General features: G+C 32.1%; 1 protein-coding gene across 1 annotated transcript in view; it reads left to right on the top strand.

Moving 5' to 3' along the window:
• LOC143066844 (uncharacterized) overlaps window positions 1-20,971 on the top strand; it is a 47,148-nt gene that overhangs the window by 25,834 nt on the left and 343 nt on the right. The window contains exons 41-72 of the mRNA XM_076239655.1: window positions 171-311; window positions 676-816; window positions 1,221-1,361; window positions 1,775-1,915; window positions 2,120-2,260; window positions 2,977-3,117; window positions 3,824-3,964; window positions 4,452-4,592; window positions 5,085-5,225; window positions 5,415-5,555; window positions 5,949-6,089; window positions 6,308-6,448; window positions 6,894-7,034; window positions 7,969-8,109; window positions 8,586-8,726; window positions 8,920-9,060; window positions 9,295-9,435; window positions 9,706-9,846; window positions 10,150-10,290; window positions 10,868-11,008; window positions 12,277-12,417; window positions 14,181-14,321; window positions 14,671-14,811; window positions 16,047-16,187; window positions 16,394-16,534; window positions 16,810-16,950; window positions 17,369-17,509; window positions 18,103-18,243; window positions 19,075-19,215; window positions 19,602-19,742; window positions 20,191-20,331; window positions 20,537-20,677. Coding sequence (XP_076095770.1) covers window positions 171-311; window positions 676-816; window positions 1,221-1,361; window positions 1,775-1,915; window positions 2,120-2,260; window positions 2,977-3,117; window positions 3,824-3,964; window positions 4,452-4,592; window positions 5,085-5,225; window positions 5,415-5,555; window positions 5,949-6,089; window positions 6,308-6,448; window positions 6,894-7,034; window positions 7,969-8,109; window positions 8,586-8,726; window positions 8,920-9,060; window positions 9,295-9,435; window positions 9,706-9,846; window positions 10,150-10,290; window positions 10,868-11,008; window positions 12,277-12,417; window positions 14,181-14,321; window positions 14,671-14,811; window positions 16,047-16,187; window positions 16,394-16,534; window positions 16,810-16,950; window positions 17,369-17,509; window positions 18,103-18,243; window positions 19,075-19,215; window positions 19,602-19,742; window positions 20,191-20,331; window positions 20,537-20,677 — 4,512 coding nt within the window. The remainder of the gene's footprint in view (window positions 1-170; window positions 312-675; window positions 817-1,220; window positions 1,362-1,774; window positions 1,916-2,119; window positions 2,261-2,976; window positions 3,118-3,823; window positions 3,965-4,451; window positions 4,593-5,084; window positions 5,226-5,414; window positions 5,556-5,948; window positions 6,090-6,307; window positions 6,449-6,893; window positions 7,035-7,968; window positions 8,110-8,585; window positions 8,727-8,919; window positions 9,061-9,294; window positions 9,436-9,705; window positions 9,847-10,149; window positions 10,291-10,867; window positions 11,009-12,276; window positions 12,418-14,180; window positions 14,322-14,670; window positions 14,812-16,046; window positions 16,188-16,393; window positions 16,535-16,809; window positions 16,951-17,368; window positions 17,510-18,102; window positions 18,244-19,074; window positions 19,216-19,601; window positions 19,743-20,190; window positions 20,332-20,536; window positions 20,678-20,971) is intronic.

Below are 20,971 nucleotides of genomic sequence, written 5' to 3'. Positions count from 1 at the left end.
GCATATTTTTCTACAATGTTTCTATAGTTTACTTAGGTTTTATGGTCCAGATGAATCATGAAGTTAGGTTTTATGGTCCAGATGAATCATAAAGTTAGGTTTTATGGTCCAGATGAATCATGAAGATATCCTCTTAGGGTAAAAATGACACAATTTATTGTATCTTTCAGTACCGCTACCATGTATTGTCAGTGAATGGACCGCATGGTCAGCACCTGATGCTACAGGAACAAGATATAGAGTCAGATACACACTCAGACCAGCACTTAATGGTGGAAAAGAATGCCCCGATCTCATGCAAATTGGCAAAGGTATTTAATTCAATACTCATGATGTAAATATACTTTGTTGAATCTTGGTGTAGTCCTTAACCTACATTGTAATAATAAAATGGTGTGTTTTATGAACCCCTTGGAAAAATATTGGAAAAAGTTGTTCTGTGAAAATTTGTTTCGTTTTTCAAATGAATACAGTCACAGATTAAGAAAGTAGCTGGTAAATATCTGACCCTTCATTTATTAAACTTTACAGAGTACTCGCAGTACAAAATTTGTGTTCTAAACATACATGTATGTGTGAGTTATGTTGAACACAACTTCAAATTTTGTAAGACTTACGTTCTTATAGAAAGAATTATTTACCAGGAATGATATATGATAAATGATTTTTTTTCAGTACCTCTGCCATGTCTTATGAGTGACTGGACCAAGTGGAGTGCACCTGATGCCACAGGAACAATTTACAGATATAGATATGTTGTCAGACCTGCTCTTAATGGCGGCAAAGAATGTGAAGATCTTCTTCAACTTAAAAAAGGTAATTTTGATTAAAAATATATTAGACCATATATTGTTTAAAAAGAGACACATGAAAATACTGATGGTAAAAGATGTCTGTATTCAGTATGTTGTCCTCATGCACTCTTTAGTAGTGTGAATGTTTTTACAGCATCTCTGTAAATTCATCAAAAGGAATAAAAAAATTATGTGTTGCTAAAATTGATTTTCCCTACCATAACAAAATTGATATGCTGTAAACCAACTACTTTCGTAAGGGATATTTTTGCTAATTTTGCTATTTTTGTGAGAAGAATTATTAGTGCAAATTTCATTAGGTTTACAGTAATGAAAAATCATTAGTGACTTTAAGTGCAAGTATAACTACTAAATTTGTTGACTTGTTAAATGCCATCTTCTAAATTTTTGTGTATTGTTTTATAGTACCACTGCCATGTATTATGTCTGACTGGACCACATGGAGTGCACCTGACGCTACTGGATCAAGATATAGAGTAAGATACATGGTCAGACCTGCTCTTAATGGTGGAAAAGAATGTGACGACCTCATTCAAATCGCTAAAGGTTTGTATGCATGATGAAAATTTTGAGTTTAGAAATGAACTAACTTGATACATAGCTTGTTCAATTTTATCTTATTTGTTTTCATAAAGGGTTTGAATATCTTGAATATTTTAAAATGGCTTTGTAAAAAGATGAGCTTGAATTGACTAATTCCAAGAAATTGGTCAACACATGTGTGAATTCTCTTGTACTTATTTTTCAAATTTTTATGACATTATAGAGACAGATCATTTACTATGAATGATATTTTTCATTTATTAAACTGTACACAGTACTCGCAGTACAAAATTTGTGTTCTAAACATACATGTATGTGTGAGTTATGTTGAACACAACTTCAAATTTTGTAAGACTTACGTTCTTATAGAAAGAATTATTTACCAGGAATGATATATGATAAATGATTTTTTTCAGTACCACTGCCATGTATCATGAGTGACTGGACCAAATGGAGTGCACCTGATGCCACAGGAACCACATACAGATACAGATATGTTGTCAGACCTGCTCTTAATGGTGGCAAAGAATGTGAAGACCTTCTACAACTCAAAAAAGGTAATTTCTAAATATATTTTTTTTCTCTAGCACAGTATTTTGGTGAACATTTTAACTCCAGTACAATTAGTCTGCTACATAAAGAGGCAAATTGCATAGATTAGTTCATGAGCTGAAGGTAAATACTTTTTAAAATCTTAAATATTAATTAATTGTATTTTATATTAAGGAACGTTATTCAAAAGATTTGTTTTCTAATTTTAGTACCACTACCATGTATTATGTCTGACTGGTCCGCCTGGAGTGCACCAGATGCCACAGGAACCATCTACAGATTTAGAATGGTACTCAGACCTGCTCTCAATGGTGGCAAAGAATGTGAAGATCTTCTTCAACTTAACAAAGGTAATGTTTGCATTATAATTTACTTGACTGTTTTACAATTGTAAAAGAAAGCATGGAGTTAACATGTGATTGTAATAAGATGCACATTAAGATCATTTAGTTTATTCCCACTTTCATTTTTGTTACTAGATAAATGTTATTTCAGTTCAACTATTTCAGTTTGTACTTACTTTACCTCACAAATTTTAAGTTTGAAATTTATCTCAAGTGAACACTGAATTGTACCTCATTTTGTTACATTTTATTTGATTTGATCAGCAGTAAAGTCTTGTATGAGGACATACATTTATTTTCTTGAGTAATTTAACCATTATGAATGGAAGGATTGATTAATTAATGGTAGCTTAATGTCCAGTGGCAAATAGTTCATGCATGTTCATGATAATTGAATAAAAGGAGATATGGGGTTAATCTCGATGCAAGATCTAGAGCAATCATTAATGAGTGTTTATATAACACATTTGTTAAGCCAAAATGGCCAACAAGTATTCATTGGATACCAATTATTGTGAGTTTAGTGGGTTCAAACAAACAACAAAATTAGATGTTCTACAAATTACAAATGTTCTATAGGTTTGTATATATTCAAGCTTTGGTAAGACTTTGAAATCAAGATTTCCTCAATACACACAAATTGGTACCAACAAAAAAGTAAATGAACCCACAGTTTCATAGAAATTTTACTTAGCATACAATTTTGTTTGTTTCATTTCTAGTACCTCTGCCATGTCTCATGAGTGATTGGACCAAATGGAGTGCACCTGATGCTACAGGAACCACATACAGATACAGATATGTTGTCAGACCTGCTCTTAATGGCGGCAAAGAATGTGAAGATCTCATGCAACTCAAGAAAGGTGATCTCAAAATATGTTATATTAAGGGACGACATCAAAAGGTCGATGTAGGATAAAAAACTTAAATCAAGTAGTTTGGGGGTGGGGGGGTCAACATTGCTGCAAGTTTTGTTAATCTCAAATCGATTTTACATATATCCCTATTGGTCAATCAATTTTTCCCAAATTAAGTTAAGAGGGGGGGTGTGGGGGTCAGTGAAAAAACTATGTGAATTAAGTTTTTTTATCCTTCATTGAACTTTTGATGTCGTCCCTAACTCTTTTCTCTTTCTATAAATTGCTCAATGTTAAACATTTAGAGAAAAAAGCTATTCATTTTTTTTACTTTCCTATTGTTATGATTGTTTAAGAAGCAATTTGAGAATTGTCAGCAGTAGGAAAATCAAAATGCCCAGGAATCACTGTTGTTTTAACTTCTATAAAATTGAATGATTTATTTATCCTTCTGTTTAGTTGTAATTGTGAAAGAAATTTACTTTCGACTTAAATAAAAGATAGATTTAATGACTGATACCAAGACATAATTAAATGGATAATGTATATTCAGAAATTATTGCAATTTTTTTTAATGGAAAAATGTGACTAGGTGTGTATTGCAAATACAAAAACACACATTCTGATATTTGTATACCTGGGTGCAGATTTTCCTAAAATCACAATAATTAAGCCAGCATTTTTATAATTAAAAATTCTACTTTTATTTTAGTACAATTGCCATGTATCATGAGTGAATGGACCAAATGGACTGCACCTGATGCCACAGGAACCACATTCAGAGTTAGAATGGTAGTTAGACCTGCTCTTAATGGTGGCAAAGAATGTGAAGACCTTATGCAACTCAAAAAAGGTATTTCATCGATGCCATATTTTAAATATTTGTATTAGATGTAATTGAATGATATTTTTACAAATTGAAGATTAGATAAGTTAAGTTATTGCATTTAAACAAAATTTAAAGCTGCAAATTGAATGAATTATTCACGCTTCTCATGGTTGAATCCATTTTCTAGTATCTCGCAAGATATGCCTATATTTTTATGATTAAACTTAAATATTATCTCATGTTGACTTTCAAAAAAAATATATCTAGCTCTGTTTTGACTACTCTTTTGATGTAGCAGCCAAAAAGTAGTGATATAAAAAGTTTATGTTCTTCTTTATTTTTAAGTATAGATCCAATTCAAATAAACTAGATTTCCATAACTCAGAATATGTTTTGGACTAACCTTCATTGAGTACATTCAGATGAAAAATCCTCGGTATCACAGAAATGAATAAATGTATTGGAAGCTACAAAATAATAAAATGCCTTAACAGCTTAATTTCTATTTCAGTACCACTACCATGTATTGTCAGTGAATGGACCGCATGGTCAGCACCTGATGCTACAGGAACAAGATATAGAGTCAGATACACACTCAGACCAGCACTTAATGGTGGAAAAGAATGCCCAGATCTTATGCAGATCGGCAAAGGTATATAAACATACCCCATTACAAATCTTGTATTTGTTTTCTATAAATTTGGATTATCTATAAAAGCAACATCAATGGAAGTTTTTAGGAAACTTATTTGGCAAGTAAAATACAGTGAATATTTATATAAAAATGAGATGTGGTATGATTGCCAATGAGACAACTATCCACCATAGTTCAAAAGAAGAAGGAGCAAACAATTATAGCCTCTTAATTTCAACTTCAGAAACTATTTACTTATGGCAATAAAATTACAACTCCCTCTGATGCATTGTCTTTTTCTGTATAAGAAGATTCAAACTTGCAGACATTTTACATTTTGGAATTTCTGAATTTTTTGTGTTTTAGAAATGAAATGAAATATTTTGTGAGTTTGAGAAGATGATACAAGAAATGAACATTGTCAAGCTAAACATGACTATTGCCTTGAAAAAAATGCATTTAGAAATTATATGTCGATCAAAATAATAACATTAAATTCTTTATGTTCAGTACCACTGCCATGTATCATGAGTGACTGGACAGCATGGACAGCACCTGATGCCACTGGAACAGTCTTCAGAGTCAGATATGTTGTCAGACCAGCTCTTAATGGCGGCAAAGAATGTGAAGACCTCATGCAACTTAGAAAAGGTAACTGTTTTATGATAAAGAAGTAAATATATTAAAAATTTCATTAAAACAAACACCAGTTACAAATATTTTAGACATTTTTACAAAGTATTGAATTTTGTTTAGTTTAAAGGAATATTTTGTTTAATTGCCATTTGTCATGCTACTGACATCAAATTGCTGATGTTGAACAATTTTGATTATTTTCAGTACCACTGCCATGTATTGTCAGTGATTGGTCAACATGGTCAGCACCTGATGCCACAGGAACTAGATTTAGATTCAGATATACAGTCAGACCTGCACTTAATAGCGGCAAAGAATGTCCAGATCTTCTCCAAATTGGCAAAGGTAGATACATATTTTTGGGAGCTAGATTTTATTTAGATTGTGTTGGATATTATGGAATAAATCAATATGTTTACAATCACTGTGGAACTGTTTATTTTTATGAGTACTAATTTTCGTTGATATTTGTTTCCTGTTTTTGCCAGAGACAGCATGCAAGCCAATAAGAAGTATATATTCTTTGTTGAAAAATTGGACTTATCTTTACCGATACACACAAAACTTGGTACCCATGAATGACTATAAATCCAATGCACTGAAACTTTTTTTTTTAATTTTTTTTGGCAACTATAAATGATTCACTTAGCAGAAAAATTAATGTGCTGATAAAATTGATTAGGAAAATCACAAAGAGATCGACAAATACCATATATAATTTCAACTTTTAAATTTCAGTACCACTGCCATGTATAATGAGTGATTGGACCGCATGGAGTGCACCTGATGCCACAGGAACCACATACAGATTCAGAATGGTAGTAAGACCTGCTCTGAATGGTGGCAAAGAATGTGAAGATCTTCTCCAACTTAAAAAAGGTATTTTTGTAACTTTCATGACCAAATGAAAAATTTTCATCATAAATCTTCCTCCTACAGAACTACTGAAACAAATTCAAATAAGTTTCAAAATTTAAAAATGATAAGTACTAAAAACTAATTTTTAAATACTAAATATTCAAAAAGCTCATCTGAGAAGTAGTTGCTTGCACTTTAGGCTACCAGTGATTACATTTTTTTCTTCTTTTACTATTTAGTACCACTACCATGTATCATGTCTGACTGGACTGCATGGAGTGCACCTGATGCCACAGGAACAATATACAGAGTCAGATATGTTGTCAGACCTGCTCTCAATGGAGGCAAAGAATGTGAAGACCTCATGCAACTCAACAAAGGTAATATTTGCTTTTGAATATATATGTGTCCTTCTTTTTCTTTAGGGGACCTTGACTTTAGGGTGAGAGTTTGTTTAGGGTTAGCATTAGGCTAGTTTTGGTCTATGATACTAGCAGAAACTGACCAAAATCATTTTTAAAACAACATGATTCAGATAAAACTAGATTTTACTAATAATTACGGTATATTTATTACCAGCTCTTAAAAGTTATGAAAATAAAATTTCTGTCCATGATGTTTTATACCAGGAGGATGACTTTCAAAACTTTCGTTCTAATTTCATAAATTCTTGTCTTATATTTTTCTCACAAAACATGTTTTTTTTCCAAATCAGGAACCTGAATGTATAATTCAGTAAGTCCCCTGGATAGTTTATAAGTTGTCAATTAATTATGATGATTTTTTGATTTAAATGCATATGATAATCCTTAATGTATTTTTTAGTACCACTGCCATGTATCATGAGTGACTGGACCGCATGGACAGCACCTGATGCCACAGGATCAAGATTTAGATACAGATATATGGTCAGACCTGCACTTAATAGCGGCAAAGAATGTGCTGATCTCTTACAGTTAGGCAAAGGTGAGTGTTTATATTGAGTTACACTGATGTATAATTTTTATGCCCCACCTACGATAGTAGAGGGGCATTATGTTTTCTGGTCTGTGGCTCCGTTCGTCCGTCCGTCTGTGGTTCCGTTCATCCGTCCAGGTTAAAGTTTTTGGTCAAGGTAGTTTTTGATGAAGCTGAAGTCCAATCAACTTGAAACTTAGTACACTTGTTGCTTATGAGATGATCTTTCTAATTTTTAAGCCAAATTAGACTTTTGACCCCAATTTCACGGTCCACTGAACATAGAAAATGAAAGTGGGAGTTTCAGGTTAAAGTTTTTGGTCAAGGTAGTTTTTGATGAAGCTGAAGTCCAATCAACTTGAAACTTAGTACTTACTTACTTGTACTTAGTCCTTGTTATGCCTTTTGGCACATAGGGCAAGGATGAAACTTAGTACACTTGTTGCTTATGATATGATCTTTCTAATTTTAATGCCAAATTAGATAATTACCCAATTTCACGGTCCATGGAACATGGAAAAGGATAGTGCGAGTGGGGCATCCGTGTACTTTGGACACATTCTTGTTGAAGAAATTTTACATAATTGTGGCTAAACATTGTGAGCATTCGTTTTTTCTATTGCATGAAATTATGTTTAATTTTTAAAATAAACTACATTTTTATTCAAAAGAAAATTCCTGAAGTAGCACTAGAAATTAATAATTGGTGGATGTTGTATTTTCAGGAATAGATATTTAAGAATATAAAGAACTTTGTAAGTAGTTTGGCTTTTCAAAAAGTACCCTTTAGTATAAGATATTGAACAGTCTGTAACAACCAAATGAATAAAATTTCATATGCAATATAAGATTAAAAAATAATTGACAATCCCCAATTTCATATGCAATATAAGATTAAAAAATAATTGACAATCACCAATTAACATTTCAACTTTAATTTTAGTACCACTGCCATGTATCATGAGTGATTGGACCGCATGGACAGCACCTGATGCCACAGGAACAATATACAGAGTTAGATATGTTGTCAGACCTGCTCTCAACGACGGCAAAGAATGTGAAGACCTCATGCAACTCAGAAAAGGTAACAGCTTGCTTAAATTTTTAACTTGATGTGTTTTAAAGATTTCTTATCAAAAGGACATTCATTGCATATGTAATAAGATCAATCACAATACAAAAAGTGAATGAAAAATGGTCAAGGAAGTACAAGTATCTATAGGCTTTCTGCAGAAATTAGAAAAACAACAAAATCAAACCACAAATATACAATTTTTACCTCATCTATGAAAATTGGTACCCACAATAAAATGAAGATGTTATTAGGAACATAAATAGTTACGATTTAAAAACTTTTTAAAAGATTGATTTTGCTTTTAACATTCATTGTTCCCGGAAAAATATAACAACACAGATTTATGTGTTATATATCCTAACTGTTGTTGGTTGTTGTAACTGAGAACTAAAAGAGCACTACAGACTATCAATTTGCATTTCAAAAAGATATAATAGCAAAAGTAAATAAAATTATTATTTCTATTAATAAATCTATGTTTTCAGTACCACTTCCATGTATTGTCAGCGACTGGTCAGCATGGTCAGCACCTGATGCTACAGGAACAAGATATAGAGTTAGATACATGGTCAGACCAGCACTTAATGGTGGAAAAGAATGTGCAGATCTTATGCAACTCACCAAAGGTAGACATATATACTCTATATTTTTTTCTTGCAAATGATTAGGGATATTATTCATATTTCAACCCTCAACCTTGCCTCATGGAGGAGAATACTAAGATTTGTCTTTTTGCAATTGCAAATTACATTTTAGCGTGTAAAACTGAATGAACACCTCTTGATTTTTTTTTTAAAACCATTTACATATTACTTTCAGTGCCATTGCCATGCATCATGAGTGAATGGACTAAATTCTCAGCACCTGATGCCACAGGAACAATTTACAGATACAGATATGTTGTAAGACCTGCTCTTAATGGCGGCAAAGAATGTGAAGACCTTCTCCAACTCAAAAAAGGTATTCCCGTTCATTTACAATCTTTAAAGTTAATCCATACTACAAATTTGCTATTTTCTTGTGAAAAATGGGAACACTCTATACACAATAACCTGGTATCCTCATAGAGCTGATAGTTGACTAGGATCCAGACTAAAATTGCTTTAAATCATGAATATAGAAATACACTCTGATGTAAAGATTGATTAGGTATTTTAGTTATACTGATTTTAATTCTTATTACTTTCATTTCAGTACCACTACCATGTATCATGTCTGACTGGTCTGACTGGAGTGCACCTGATGCATCTGGAACCAGATTCAGAGTAAGATATGTTTTGAGACCAGCACTCAATGGAGGCAAAGAATGTGAAGATCTCATCCAACTTGGCAAAGGTATCCATGACTTTTCCTTTTGTTTTATGCAGTTATGTACAATAAATTATAGTTTTTATTTTACAATGGACATTTTGGTAATAAACAATTGAGAAATTAATATTAAGCCCCATAAATCATGGTGTCCATTCTTAGCTCTTAACAAATGACTGCTTGGCTAATCAAAATGGCCACAACAGTGACTTTCTCATTGCTAAACACCATTTCTGAATTAGTCCATTTCAAGCATTATATTTGAACTTTTTAACATTCGGTACATTTTTGTTTCAGTACCACTTCCTTGTATTGTGTCCGACTGGTCTGCATGGAGCGCACCAGATGCCTCTGGATCTATATACAGAGTCAGATATATGACAAGACCAGCATTGAATGGTGGCAAAGAATGTCCAGATCTCATCCAACTTAACAAAGGTTTGTTACAAGAATTTCTGAGTTTCTTGACAAATCCTGGAAACAATTATGCTTTATTTGCTCATTACTAGTTCTTTTACATATAAAGCAATATTTATTTCACATTTTCTATGTATAAAAGGATTATGAAAATGAAATGGCAACACAGCATCACAAAAAAACTGAAAGAACTGTATTAAAAAATAAAACACAAAAAAACTAAGAAATTATCTGATGAATGCCTTCAAATATGTGAATTCGTAATTTTGAAAATACTGTCAACTTAAATGAAAACCCTGAAGTTTATTTTATGCATTTTTTCAGTACCACTTCCATGTATTGTGTCTGACTGGTCCGACTGGAGTGCACCTGATGCTTCTGGATCAAGATTCAGAGTAAGATATATGACAAGACCAGCATTGAATGGCGGCAAAGAATGTCCAGATCTCATCCAACTCGGCAGAGGTATGATATGTTCCATAACTTCTTACATTTATTAGTTAAAAATATTTATTTATATGTCCTGCAACATTTATTTTCATGTCGAGATGATGCTCTGTTTTTCTATTTTGTAAGTATATAGATTTTTAAACAATTTTGAAATTATGATACATTAAACTAGCTTTCTTGGATAGCTAACAGTCCATAAAAGCGACTTCATTCACATTCTAATTACAATTCCAACAAAACCTGTACAATCAAACATTGAACATGAAAAATTGAAGTGCAATTTGTCAAACTTATAGTGTTTTCATTAATATTCATGGGATATGAATTTTCCTGGATTTTGTGAGTAAATAAACAGGAACCACAAACTAAATATTTAACGATTCACGAAAATTAGTATCCTGAAAAATTAAAAGAATCCATCATGTCCACAGTATAGATCATTTTGAATGGCAAACATGTTAATTGCTATAATTTATATCATGTCTGACTTGAGTGCCTGTGATTCTTCTAGAACCATATACAGAGCTAGATATATGACAAGTATTTGTTGTCATATGATTTATTTACTCATTCTTTTATTTTTTATTTGCAGTACCACTTCCATGTATTGTGTCTGACTGGTCTGACTGGAGTGCACCTGATGCCTCTGGAACCAGATACAGAGTAAGATATATGACAAGACCTGCATTGAATGGCGGCAAAGAATGTCCAGATCTCATCCAACTTGGCAAAGGTATTGACTGCCTTAGAATGTTTAAATCTTGCACATTTTCGAGTACTATGATAAAGATCCCATGATTGAAGATACACAAATCATGTATAATTAGTCAAAATAGTGGTACTAGACAGCTGGTAGTTTCCATTATTTCTCTATTAGGATAATATAACTGTCAACAAAATAATAAAATTGAGAATGGAAATGGGGAATGTGTCAAAGAGACAACAACCCAACCATAGAGCAGACAACAGCAGAAGGTCACCAACAGGTCTTCAAAAGCTTATGTAAGAAAATTTATTAAAGAGTATGTGGTTTTGGTTGTAATCATTTGTTGAGACCTTTTCTGCCAACTGGGTTAGCTGAGCCAATAAACAATTTGGTGAATTTATAATTGAAAATTAAATGCCCTTACCCATCTTATAACCAATTTGCCTTCATAAAATGTTTCTTGGGGTAGAATATGAAATCACTTTAATTAAGTAATAACTTTTCTTCCTATACAAAACATATTGATAGCTGTGTGGGTGTATGCAAGACATTGTATGCATTTCGTTGATAACTTGACACAGATAAACATGAAAAACATGATATTATTTCGTGGTACATTTTCGAGCATTGCTGTTCATTTAAATAAAAACTATTAGGCAGTTGGATCAAAGGGATATTTTTTTACAAATTTCTGATAATAGACAATTCCAATGTACATGGTGTACCATTCATTTCTAACATTTTTTTATACTGGTATAATCCTGTCAGAATTGGAAACATTGAACATAACAATTTTAACTAAATTACAGTACCACTACCATGTATTGTGTCTGACTGGACCACATGGAGTGCACCTGATGCTTCTGGATCAAGATACAGAGTAAGATATATGACCAGACCTGCATTGAATGGCGGCAAAGAATGTCCAGATCTGATCCAACTCGGCAGAGGTATTTTTCATTCTGTAGAGATACTTCAGTATTATTTAAGCTATAGAATAGAATAATGTTTGTTTTTTTATTTCTTATAAAACCTTTGATAGAAGCAACATACAATAGAAAATTCTGTGTAAAGTTAAAGTAATTATTTAATCAAAAATAAGATTCTACACCGACCATTGATAGTTAGGTCAATCATCCTTCTTTAAAAGGTTAAAAATTACATCAAAGTTTTTAAAAAGATTTGCTAATCAGAAATTAAAGTTACTATTTAGGAGATGTGCAAGAATAACTTACCCTATTTGAGGGTTTATCTATTGTCATATTTACCCACTTTTGTTTTATTTAATATTGCAGTACCACTTCCATGTATTGTGTCTGACTGGTCTGACTGGAGTGCACCAGATGCCTCTGGAACCAGATACAGAGTAAGATATATGACAAGACCAGCATTGAATGGCGGCAAAGAATGTCCAGATCTCATTCAACTTGGCAAAGGTTTGTATGATAATTTTCATGTTAAGACTATGCAAGAAAAACATTTATTGGATGGTTTGGCAACACATAAAACACATTTCTGTAGACAATAGCTATTGAAGCAAATACAATTCTGTTACAAATCCAAATGAAAATTATGATTGGTTTCGTATGAAAAAGGAAAAGAGTTGTGTCTCTCCCACACATTTGCCTTATATCTATCAAACAGAAATTGATGAATTTAATCTTGAAATAGCAAAAATGAAAAGATCCACAAATGAGTCAGAATTTTGGAAATTATCAGTTGACTCCTCAATGGAGTACATGGCTCTTTAGTGAAAAATTTTTCAAAATTTTTGCTTGTAGGAGTTATTGCTCTTAAAAAAGGGGGAAAAAGGGGGAAAAAAATACAATAGAAATGAAACAAAAATTGATAGTTATATGACAAGGCCTTCCTTTACATTATGCCTTAGAAAAACATTGAGAATGTAACTAACACGGGAAATATCAGAAGCTTTCCTACACAGATTTTCTGTATAACTCAAAAATTATTACTGCAATATTTATTTCTGTTTCATCTTGTTACAGTACCACTTCCATGTATTGTGTCTGACTGGACCACATGGAGTGCACCTGATGCTTCTGGATCAAGATTCAGAGTAAGATACACAACAAGGCCTGCATTGAATGGTGGCAAAGAATGTCCAGATCTCATCCAACTTGGCAAAGGTATGAATTGTTGTATTTTGTTGCAACCATTTTTATGTTCAAGCATAGAATGTCTGTTTGTATAATTTTCACATTATATTATTTTTATCATTAAATTTTGTGTGTTATTGAACTTATTTCCTGTAGTATATTTAATTACAACAAATTTGAAAATTTAATTATTGGTATCTCTATTGGTTTACAAATGTATCTAATTGAAGTAGATGCTTTAATTTGGTATCATCCATCATTTCTAATCATTTTCCAAAGCATGTAATTCACAGGATATGAAAGGGGTGCTAAATCATTGACAATTTTTGTGAAACTTTTTCCTGTTTTATATTTTCAATGTTTTAGAAAATGGTTGACAATGATAATGACAATTGAATCACACACACTCATCTCCTTCTTTTAATATGAATTAAGTAAATGAATGATAGGGTTTTATTTAATATTGCAGTACCACTTCCATGTATTATGTCTGACTGGTCTGACTGGAGTGCACCAGATGCCTCTGGAACCAGATACAGAGTTAGATATATGACAAGACCAGCATTGAATGGCGGCAAAGAATGCGAAGATCTTATCCAACTTGGCAAAGGTTTGTTAGCTGTTAAAACGGAGAGCTTGTCTTCTTTTTGTTCTCAAATTTATTTACAGTCAACTCTCCTTAACTCGAAGTCAGTCAAACCAGAGAAATATTTTGAGATACCTGTAATTCGACTGAAACAAATACTGAAAGTGTGACAGACCAATGGCATTTAATTATTATAATAAAATTATATGCTTTTTTTTGTCTCTGAGTTATTTCTTTGTACAGTATTTTGTTTTTGGCTTTTTAGCCGAGGGAATAATTTATATCATATGGGAATTAGTATGATTTTTAGATGACATTGTTGTTCATTTTCATTAACAAGAGATTTGAGAAATTTTAGATTTTTTTTCAACTTTCTCTTTTTTTGTAGCCATTTCATTTAAAAATGTTCCTGTATTATGATCTATTATACATGTATTAATATTTTTGTGTTTTTAATAATTTCAAACATATTGCCATAATTTAAAAACATATTTTGTAGTACCACTTCCATGTATCATGTCTGACTGGACTGACTGGAGTGCACCAGATGCTTCTGGAACCAGATACAGAGTAAGATATATGACAAGACCAGCATTGAATGGTGGCAAAGAATGTGAAGATCTTATCCAACTTGGCAAAGGTTTGTTGTTATTTTATGCTTTCAATATAATTGAATTCTTATGATGGAATTAAATTTAGACCACATCTTTATAAAAGAACCTAATCTTTTTTTTGTTTCTTTTATTCATTAAACACAATTTTAAAGGCTTATAGGGGATTGAATTTCGGTAACATTTTTTGGGGGGCAAAATTGTCAATGGCTATAGAAAAAAATATAAATTATCGCAATATAAATACAAAAATCACTATTATTAGTACAACATTTTGACAGCATGAAGTGCTTCCTGAGAGACTTTTATTTTATTTCAATCCTGAAGTTGATATTGCATTTCAATCTTGTATGCTAAAGCAATTCATTTTAATTGTAGTACCACTTCCATGTATCATGTCTGACTGGACCGACTGGAGTGCACCTGATGCATCTGGAACCAGATACAGAGTAAGATATATGACAAGACCAGCATTGAATGGTGGCAAAGAATGTGAAGACCTCATCCAACTTGGCAAAGGTATGGACAGCAACCTATGAATCTTACTTACTTTCTGTATTATATATTTAATTCTTCATGTTCAAATTTTATTTCATATACTCTATTGTAAAATAAGATTACTGTTAATTCAAATATTTTTTTGGCAATGTTTTTGTTTTTGTGATAAAAGCAAAGGAATCGGTTTCTCAAAAATTAAGAATTGCATCATAAATTTTGATAAACATATTTTGGCGTTAATATTGAGTCACTGATAAGGTCTTTGCATCGGAACTAAACACATTTATTCTAAAAACAGTTGTTGGCATGACACGGGTTATGTTCTTCTCATATATGTTATGATGGTATGATACTAAACCCCTAACGGGAAGGATTGTGCCTGATGTTCAGATGATGAAATCATAATCTTTCAGTCAGTTTAATTGAAGTCTGGAGCTGGCATGTCAGTTAACTGCTAGTAGTCTGTTGTTATTTATGTATTATTGTCATTTTGTTTATTTTCTTTGGTTACATCTTCTGACATCAGACTCGGATTTCTCTTGAACTGAATTTTAATGTGCGTATTGTTATGCGTTTACTTTACTACATTGGTTAGAGGTATAGGGGGAGGGTTGAGATCTCACAAACATGTTTAACCCCGCCGCATTTTTGCGCCTGTCCCAAGTCAGGAGCCTCTGGCCTTTGTTAGTCTTGTATTATTTTAATTTTAGTTTCTTGTGTACAATTTGGAAATTTGTATGGCGTTCATTATCACTGGGCTAGTATATATTTGTTTAGGGGCCAGCTGAAGGACGCCTCCGGGTGCGGGAATTTCTCGCTACATTGAAGACCTGTTGGTGACCCTCTGCTGTTCTTTTTTATTTGGTCGGGTTGTTGTCTCTTTGACACATTCCCCATTTCCATTCTCAATTTTATTATACATACAAATTGTAATCAAATTGACGCTTTAAAAGAGGTGTGAAAGAAACCAGAGGGACATTGAAACTCATATATTGAAAATAAACAGACGATCCCATGACTAAAAAGAAAAAAAAACCCAAAAGACAAACAATTGTACACAAAACACAACATACAAAATAAAGACTGAGCAAAACAAACCCCACCAAAAACTGGGGTAATCTCAGGTGCTACCCAAGGGTAAACAGATCATTATAAAAGGCTTCTAAAACAAATACTACTATTGCAAGTAAGTAGAAAATATATTATGTTTCAACTAGGGATTTGTTTAAGCACGATATGCCTTTCTTATATTTCAGTACCACTTCCATGTATCATGTCCGACTGGACCGACTGGAGTGCACCTGATGCTTCTGGAACTAGATACAGAGTAAGATATATGACAAGACCTGCATTGAATGGCGGCAAAGAATGTGAAGACCTCATTCAACTTGGCAAAGGTATGGACATTTTATTAACATTTACCTGTCAGAAAAAAAAATCTATAATATATAGAATAAAAGAGTAGAATGAATTTAAGAGTATTTGAAATGAACTGATAAATATTTTAATGCTGCAGTGATAGAAGTTCAGAAGCAAAAACTTACCATTAATTATATGTTAAAGGTGATTTGTAGTAAACATATTTTATGACAATATTTTCCAGTACCACTTCCATGTATCATGTCTGACTGGACCGCATGGAGTGCACCTGATGCCACAGGATCAAGATACAGAGTAAGATATGTAACAAGACCAGCATTGAATAACGGCAAAGAATGTGAAGACCTCATCCAAATTGGCAAAGGTTGGTACCATTCATAGGATTAATTGGATTGTATTTTGGAAATTTCAGAGTACAAAATATTTGAACAAAAATTACAGTTTTTATTGTAATTTGAATATAAAGTTTGAATAGAAAAATCTAAGAAGGTACAACTTGCACAATGCTTGATGGAAAACCTTATCTAAATTAACTTTTGAAATGTTAATGTCTACCATGTTCACTGAAAACAATATGACTAAAATTAATTTTGTTTAATACAAATTACTGAAAGTTAATGGTGAAGTATAATATTTCAGTACCATTGCCATGTATCATGAGTGAATGGACTAAATGGTCAACAGTTGATGCCTCTGGAACTATCTTTAGATACAGATATGTAGTACGACCAGCTCTTAATGGTGGCAAAGAATGTGAAGATCTTCTTCAACTCAAAAAAGGTTTGTTTATACAGAAACATTCCTAGTAGAAAAAATGCTTAATGTACTGGCTACTAGGTCTGGAAATCTCTTGCTGTTAAATGATAATTTATTGTATAGGTAGTACTGATTTTGGTGAGATAACTTGAAATGGTGGTTTTAACCAGGACCAACATTTTCAAAAATCTCATAGCTAGTTTCAGTTGTGATCTTTTATGAAATTTTAGTTTCATTTTGCACTAAAGGCAAAATGAACTTAATATTTACGAGTTTTAGGTCCATGTTGTCTCACCAAAATTGATATTACAGAATACTTTCATAAAAAGTCACTATATTTATTCTAATACCTAGAATTAGTTCATAGTATTAATTATTTATACAAAGAATATGCATATTTTGTATAAGTTACATTGCAATTAAAGTATTTATTATTTTACAGTTGCTCTGCCATGTCTAATGAGTGACTGGAGTAAATGGATTGGACCTGATGCATCAGGAACAGTCTATAGATTCAGATATGTTGTCAGACCTTCTCTTAATGGTGGAAAAGAATGTGAAGATCTTCTCCAACTTAAAAAAGGTCATTAGAAATATATCTTGCTATGTGTCAATTGCATTATTTGTTCAATGTTTAAAAAAATTCTTAGAAGTGTCAAATGTAAAAGAATGGGATAAATTTGAAAGTAAGGCAAATAATTTTTTGCTCTGAGGATTTTGTGCTTGCATATGAAATTTAAGATGAAAGGAATATAATTCTGGACTATCTGTAAACTGACTACTTTAGTGAGTGTTTTATTCAAATGACTTTTAGCAGTAGAAAAATTTAGGAATCAGAAGTTGAAAATTTTCAAAAAAAAGAATTGACTTCTGTAAGGGAGAGCTAAAAAAAAAAAGAAAATTACCAATAGCACATGTGATATTTACTTTCAATATCAACTTTTGAAGTTCATTAAAAATCATGGGGCTTTGATAGCTTTCTTAACAGTACATTTTATTATGCATTGTTGGCAGCCATAATGTTATTTGTAGTCATTTATACACAAATTATTGCCTTTGGTTTATATTTTTGGCATTGAGAATCATACCATAGTTTATTTCTACATATAATTGTGGATGCACAAAAACAAATATTCATATATTAAAAATCAGCAAAGTATTTTATTTTTATTCCAGTACCATTGCCATGTATCATGTCTGACTGGTCCGCATGGAGTGCACCAGATGCTTCAGGAAGCAGATTCAGATTTCGATATGTTGTCAGACCTGCACTGAATAGTGGCAAAGAATGTGAAGACCTCATCCAAATTGGCAAAGGTATATATTATTAATTTCGACAGAATGAGGACCATGTGTGCCATTACATATAAACAGTTTGATCTTCTCTTTTACACTGATGGATATTATTTTTAAAAAATTGTTGCAAATAAAAAAGACAAGATAATAGAGATTTTAACAAAACTTCCAAAAAGCATATTATGAGAGGGACCATATATATTTAATTTGGTACCATAAAATTTGGTATGATTTTTTATTACTGCCCTTGGGTCAGTCACCTTTTTAAGTCTGCAAGTTCCTGGGGGTATCAGTGACCCAGGGGGGAGTTCATCACTTTAATAATGATACTTGAAATCAGTGGACAAAAAAGATATTTCTCTTATTTCTAGAAATTTCTCTTCATGCACCTGTGTTCCGTTATAACATCTGTTGACCTTATTTTATTTTACTGGTCCTTAACTACCCAGTATTTTTTTCAATGATTTTAAGGAAACAGACCGCTAAATGCTTTTTCCAAATACATAAATGATGCATGTCTTCAATTTAGTATCTTGTAAATCTTTATCACCTAAAGTATTCCCCTTGTTAATGAAATATGTCAATAATACAAATACAAATACAAATATTTTAATGGCACAAACTCAATTACAATAATTGGCAATGGCCAATTAATAATTCTATCTTTGTAAATTTACACATTAAATTTGATAGATTGGTATGTTTTACTCAGAATTGAAAAAGACTGACTTAAGCATCTTTTATCAACTTGAAAAATGATGAAATGGGAAGTAGATCACTTGGTACTTAATGTTTTGGTTTTCAAATGAAACAAATTTTGGGAGTCTAATCATTTATGCTGTTTCATTTCAGTACCTCTACCATGTATCATGTCTGACTGGACCGACTGGAGTGCACCTGATGCTTCAGGAACCAGATACAGAGTAAGATATATGACAAGACCAGCATTGAATGGTGGCAAAGAATGTGAAGACCTCATCCAACTTGGCAAAGGTTTGTAAGATGAGAATATTTAAAAAAAAAAGTAATTAGCTTAATGGTGATTTTTGGAGAGAAAATAAATAATTCAAATCCAATGATTTATGTTATGCCACTTTAGATTAGATATCTGAGGTAGGTGGTCAGAGTCATTGGGCAACACCATTGCATAATTGCAGTGAACATGTCCAGGATGATTCAAATGTTTTATTTTGAACATTTTTTAAAGGAAGTGAAATATTCTTGCTGTTTTTTCATTGTTGATATTTTCAGTTTGATATTTGAGAGTGGAAGCTTTTCGATAAACCTTGAAAAAAAATGTTAGTAAAGACTGATTTAAAAGATGATTTGCAAAACAAATTTGGTAGCCATAATTAATTTTGACGGATTTTTCTTCACAGTACCACTTCCATGTATCATGTCTGACTGGACCGCATGGAGTGCACCTGATGCTTCTGGATCCAGGTACAGAGTAAGATATATGACAAGACCAGCATTGAATGGTGGCAAAGAATGTGAAGATCTCATTCAACTTGGCAAAGGTGAGTGCATTTATAACCGAATTAATATGCATTTCAACCAATTCACTTGTTTGTCACTTTTCAATTAATCCATGGCTTTTTGAGAAATTGTTAGGTATTGAAATCCATATGTTTTTTTTATGAAAGCTTACTTTCCTTTCAATATAACCTTACAGTTTATTTAACTCATGATTTTTTAGATAAATCATAGAAAAAAAAAATTACAACTCATATGAAAACTAAATAACACATTTGTGACACAAGTACCAAAATATTAATACAAATTTAAATGACAGAGGTGATAATACAAGCTCACAGTTGAAGTCTATACTTTGACAATATGATTCAAATCTAATTTTTGCATTGACACTTTTGTTTTTTACTATGGCATACACTTCATTTTGACAGTTTGACTCTAAAATTTAAAACAGAGGCATCTATAATATTGGCCTACATTTCTTATCAACAGTACCACTTCCATGTATTGTGTCTGACTGGTCTGACTGGAGTGCACCTGATGCCTCTGGAACCAGATACAGAGTAAGATATATGACAAGACCTGCATTGAATGGCGGCAAAGAATGTCCAGATCTCATCCAACTTGGCAAAGGTATGGCTAACTTAATCTTATAAAATTATTTTTATATTTATCTGATTTCAATGCTTTTAAAATTCAGTTTGTTTTAAATTCACAATCACCTACCCTTTAATAATTAAAAATCTAACAGGGCAACTGATTGTAATTCCCATTAGCTACAGTGTATATCATCTTTTCCCATAGTCTTGAATTTTATTTTTACATTTCTTATCAACAGTACCACTTCCATGTATTATGTCTGACTGGACCGACTGGAGTGCACCTGATGCTTCAGGAACCAGATACAGAGTAAGATATATGACAAGACCAGCATTGAATGGCGGCAAAGAATGTGAAGATCTCATCCAACTTGGCAAAGGTATTTGAAATATCAAATAAGTTGCATCCTTGTCTAATGATATCTAGAGTTGATGGTTATCATTGGTAATGAATCCGCATCTGTTTGATTAAAATTGTTAAGCTTAAGATGATATAACTTTATTTAAAAATGGTTACACAGTTAGTTTTACAACTCATCTTCCTTACAGCTCTTGTCATAGAAAACATAAACTTTTTGTTGAAAAAAACTAAAAAATACAACCATGTACATGGTATATATACATCAGTAATGCATAAAAGGATAATAAAAAAATTTTGCAATTTTCTGCTAAAA

Source organism: Mytilus galloprovincialis, chromosome 3 (assembly GCF_965363235.1).
Source record: "Mytilus galloprovincialis chromosome 3, xbMytGall1.hap1.1, whole genome shotgun sequence".
In the NCBI taxonomy this organism is placed as follows: domain Eukaryota; kingdom Metazoa; phylum Mollusca; class Bivalvia; order Mytilida; family Mytilidae; genus Mytilus; species Mytilus galloprovincialis.
The sequence above is the reverse complement of the archived record's forward strand: the minus strand, read 5'-3'. Positions and strand labels throughout refer to the sequence as shown.